General features: G+C 40.2%; 1 protein-coding gene across 1 annotated transcript; it reads right to left on the reverse strand.

Moving 5' to 3' along the window:
• Window positions 1–2,189: 2,189 nt before the first annotated feature.
• On the reverse strand, window positions 2,190–4,024 carry LOC138885364 (serine/threonine-protein phosphatase 7 long form homolog). The gene is made up of 6 exons (XM_070166308.1): window positions 3,960–4,024; window positions 3,453–3,872; window positions 3,242–3,338; window positions 3,061–3,152; window positions 2,756–2,867; window positions 2,190–2,378 (listed from the first exon to the last, which is right to left on the reverse strand). Exons 1-6 carry the CDS (start codon window positions 4,022–4,024, stop codon window positions 2,190–2,192), a joined length of 975 nt encoding a protein of 324 aa, XP_070022409.1.
• Between the last annotated feature and the right edge of the window lie 1,238 nt (window positions 4,025–5,262).

Below are 5,262 nucleotides of genomic sequence, written 5' to 3' on the forward strand. Positions count from 1 at the left end.
GCAGTTGTAGCCAATGGGTGCTGAGCATTATTGGCCGCCTGAACCATTTAAAATGGTGTGTAACAAGTCCTATTTGCGTCGAATACAGGTGAAGAAGAGAACGCGTATACGGAACCAAATGAATGTTAGTGAAACCGTGTATGCGCGCAAATGTGGTATATGCTCGCAAACAAGACACGACCGTAGAAAATGTCCTTTGGGTGGCAACAATAATCAAGTTCGGGGTGGGTGTTCTTCTAGTGTACCTAACTATCCATGAGTTGATGTTGTAATAATTAGTTGTTATGCCTATGTTGCAAGATTTATGAAATAAAATTATGCTTGTTAATTATGATTTGTATTTTTCCATTTTTTCTATTTAAATAATAATTTAATTTAAAATTGTCTTGTCAACATCATGACATAAAGTTGTCTAAAATAAAGTTGACGAGATATAAAGTTATCTGAAATAAAGTTGACGAGACATAAAGTTGTCTGAAATAAAGTTGACAAGACATAAAGTTGTCTTGTCAATATCATGATATTTAACACGCAAAATATAGCACTATTACATAGTACGTTATGTATTTAGCACGGTTGAACACTACGTTATGTGTGTGTTGTCTCGCCTATAAATAACGGGCTCATTGTGGTTATTTTGTGTGCTCAAAATTTACTAAAAGCAAAAACTTCATTAAAAGTAAGGTTTTTTTTAACTAAAAGCAAATATTTCCCAAATGGCTCAACCTCTTCGTCCACCAAAGTGCAATTGTGGAAAAGCATGCTTGATGCAAAACTGTTGGGACGGTGGTGAGGTTGGACGCCGCTACTGGCACTGTATGAATCAGTTTTACAAGGTCCCCGACGAACCTATTTGTGATTTGGAGGAATGGGTTGATGAACCATGTTATCAGGATTGTTACAGAGAACAACTGCAGTTTCTTCATAATATATGTTTAAGACAACGGGAAGTACAAAAAAAAGCGATAGAATTATTGCAGACTTGAGGGCGAAACTGAAGGAGGTGGGAGAAGAAAAATGGAAAACACAATGGAATTGTGATGCACAAAAGGATCGTAAAGAAAAATATAAATGGGAACTTGCGGAGGTGAAGGCGAAACTAAAAGAGGTAGAAGAAGAAAAAGAACAACTGGAAGAACGATTTAAGTGGTTGGAGCGGAGAATAAATGGCAACCAGGGCTAAACATTGGCATGTATGTGTTTAGTGTAATTTTTATATTTCATGTATTTTTATTATGTTGGCCTGCTATGTTTGTGTTTGTGCTAGTATTTGTGCTATGTGTTTAGTAATGAACTTTTCTTTCAGCCATTGTAATGGAATTTTACTTCTTAACAACTTTTGTTTTTATTGCAGTACGAAACTAGCTACTTAATGGAGAAATAAAAAAGTAATTCACATATTATATAAAAGTTATTTTAAATGTACATATAATGCCAAATAAAAATGAATAAAATCAGTGCATCCAGCATCCAGTGTGCCTCAACATAGCCGCTGGCCTGAGGCGCATCACATCGTGCCTGGGAACGCTATCAGGATCGTCATCATCAAATCGTCGCCTTATAGCCAGATGTGCCGCTGCATGATCATCAATGGTACTAACAGGATCAGTAGAAGAGGCCGTCAGTCCAGTAGAAACCTACATAAGAGTCAAAAGCTCAGAATAGCAAAGTATATAATTCGTCAGAATAGTTTGAATTGTCGTACCACTATTTCCTCGGGCTCCTGAATGTAATCATCAGTGGCAACCATGTCAACATCACGTTTAGCCTTAAAAAGGAAATTAACAAAGTTATGAAAAAAAGACAAATTATAATTCAATACGCTATGAAAACCATACCTGTGATCGTGATGATGAACTATAACTCAGCCGGCGCCCACCACTTAAATCTCGGGTCGGCCGGTCCTCAGTAATGGTAGACGAGCCTGGAAAGTATGTATCCCAATCCACTCCAGAAAGTTGCGTGCCCGTGATTAATAATTGACTTGACGGGGTCACCTGCGAAGTCCCTAGAGTGAGATCCGTCCCAAGGCCACCCGGCATATCGGCAGGAACATAATTAGCAGGGGCCTCAACTCCCCCTTGCTGGGGACCACCTCCTCTCCGCCCACCACCACGTCGTTCGGCACCCTCGCCTCGTCGGGCACCACCACCTCGTCGGGCACCACCACCTCGTGCCACACCAGGACCTCACTCATTCTGATCTGGCTCCACATAATCAGGCATGTGATCCAAACGTTGATCCTCCCGAGCTCGCTGCAGTGTCCGGGAAGCCAACTCTACAAATCGACGGCTATAATCCTGCAAGGTATCCGCAGCATCTCCGATATAATCCCGCATCTGCAGTCCCATCTGGTAGACTGTGTGTAGTCCAATAGCCTGCACAACGTATAAAATATAAACTACGTATATTGTACTAAAATACTATTATATGATGAATAATAATAGAAAATATACCAGGGCCTAGTGTCGCCTGGCGTATTGAACGCACCGACCGCCAGCCTGATAAATAGGGTTCCCGATAAAAGTCGGGTGACGTGCCGGTACCAGGACATATACCTCTGAATATCTACCTCCTAGTCCCAAGTATGTGGGGGCGGAATCATCTCCTCTCGATGGTCCCAACTCTGGATCTGCCCGGCTAACCATGCTATAAATGCGTCGTTCGCCCGGCTATGATCATCCCTCTGATAATGCGTAGGCTCCCATATAGGCCCCCTCGGTATATACTGTGGGCGGCCAAACTGCCAAAGTACCCGCTCTGAGGCATGATGCTCCACAATATCAAGGCATATGAGTGGGGCAGAAGTGCTCCAAATATGTCGACCAGCCGAGCAATACGGTGGCAGGGAAGCTATCAAATCCTCACTGTATGGCGTCCAGATGAACTATCAAATAAGAACATGAAACGTGAGTATGCGCAACACTAAGTTAATCCACACAAGGTAAGTTTAGGTACATATTTACCTATGCGCCCTCCAGCAGATCCAACACATCCCTACAGAGGGGGAGATTATGATGAGCATCATACTCTCGTAATAGTCTACGGCGGAGAACCCACCTCCTGGCTAGAGGGAGAAACGGAGGTGCTATAGCAGGAGGTAATTGTGGTCGCGGTGGCTGAAACTGCAAGAACCACTCCCAGGCCCAATCCTAACATACAAAGTTGACGTAATGGTTAAGATAAAGTTTAACTAGGTAGAGTTGGAAATAATGAACACTTTATTGGAATATGTTGTCACCTGTAGAAGCGGCATAAAACCACAAACATCTCTCTGAGTGGCCATGCTCGCCCGACATATCTGCCTATACATGTAGCCGAGAACAGCAGCACCCCAGCTGTAATAGGATAATTCATCCAGCAGCTGAAGATGATGCAAAAATTTAAGGCTGACGAGGTTTCCCGAAGTATTAGGGAACAAGACCCCTCCAAATAGAAGAAGCAACAACAACCTCATATAATGGGTAATGTGCTCCTCCTCTGTATCGTCAGTGATATCGGGGTGGAGTAGCTCCAGGTGCTGTCTAATAGGGGTCAAAGCCAACCGACTAGCACCAGACGATGTAGCCTCGTCCTGAGGCCTGAAACCTGTGAGCTGATGCAGCATGTCCAAATAATGATCACGCGACATATATCTCATAGCAATAGGCAGTGAAACGGCAATGCCATCAACGGGCAGGCCATATAAAACCTCAACGTCCTGTAGCGTGACGGTAGCCTCGCCAATGGGCAAATGAAAAGTATGCATCTCCGGTCGCCACAGCTCAATCAACGCCGTAATCAACGCCCAGTCAACCTGTATCCGGCTGCTCTCAATAATCCTATAGAATCCCGTGGCCTGGAGACGATGGACTACACGCTCGTGGAGAACTCTGTCATGAAGAAAATCTCATAGGTCGTCCACTTTCCTAGCGTGGAGAGTCTGGGAAAGTAACTCTCCATCCCATATATGGGCGGACCTATGATCGCCCTGAAGCACTAATAGCTCACGAGAGTAAGGGCCGAGATGTATAGGCGCGTCCATGCCGTCAACTGTAAATTAAACAACTTTAATTGTATGTTAATTATTAAATTGTACAAAGTATATGTAACAATTTGGGTCTAGGCTCGATATTTTAGGCCCAACACCAAATTTACATGAATATTTATGTGTGTCAAATTCAATTTTTTGATAATTTTGTGTGTGTTTGTTTTATAATTTAAATTCTAAATTATTAATTTGTGTTTGTTTTATAATTTAAATTCTAAATTTTTAATTATTAAATTGTACAAAGTATATGTAACAGACAAGAGGGGTTGCTCTGATGGTAAGAAATCCCCACTTCCAACCGAGAGGTTGTGAGTTCAAGTCTCCCCAAGAGCAAGGTGGGAAGTTCTTGGAGGGAGGGATGCCGGGGGTCTATTTGGAAACAGTCTCTCTACCCTAGGGTAGGGGTAAGGTCTGCGTACACACTACCCTCCCCAGACCCCATTAAATGGGATTATACTGGGTTGTTGTTGTTGTTGTTGTTGTACAAAGTATATGTAACAATTTGGGTCCAGGCTCGATATTTTAGGCCCAGTAGCACCAAATTTTCATGAATATTTATGTGTGTCAATTTTAATTTTTTAATAATTTTGTGTGTGTTTATTTTATAATTTAAATTCTAAATTTTTTTAGAGATTTAATTGTACAAAGTATATGTAACAATTGAGTTCCATGCCCGATATTTAATGCCCAGTAGCAGCAAACTATCGTGAATATTTATGTATGTCAAATTTAATTTTTCGATTATTTTGTGTGTGTTTGTTTTATAATTTAAATTCTAAATTTGTACAAAGTATATATTTTCATCTGCCATTCTAAAATTACTTAAACTACAAAGATTCTACGCTAAAATACTATACAGTTTACTACGCTAAAAGTTTCTATATTTTACTACGCTAATAAATAAACTAAATGTAAACAACATATATATTTTAATCACATAACATTAAAAAAAATAGCTACAACAATACTAGTTTCGCAAATAAAAAACACATAATGACATAGAAATACTTAATATCTAAATACTTATATTAACATTAAAAATTAAATCTAAATTTTTCACTAATATCTAAGTCCGGATAAATATAACATACTAGTTTTGCAAATACAACATAAAAGAACATGAAAACACATTCAATAGACAGTGTTATACATTATTATACAAGTTTGGACATAAAATAAATCGAAATACCTCGATGTTGTGTGTGTATTGTGTGAAAATTTGAAGACGAAGG

This window comes from Nicotiana sylvestris, chromosome 2 (genome assembly GCF_000393655.2).
Source record: "Nicotiana sylvestris chromosome 2, ASM39365v2, whole genome shotgun sequence".
In the NCBI taxonomy this organism is placed as follows: domain Eukaryota; kingdom Viridiplantae; phylum Streptophyta; class Magnoliopsida; order Solanales; family Solanaceae; genus Nicotiana; species Nicotiana sylvestris.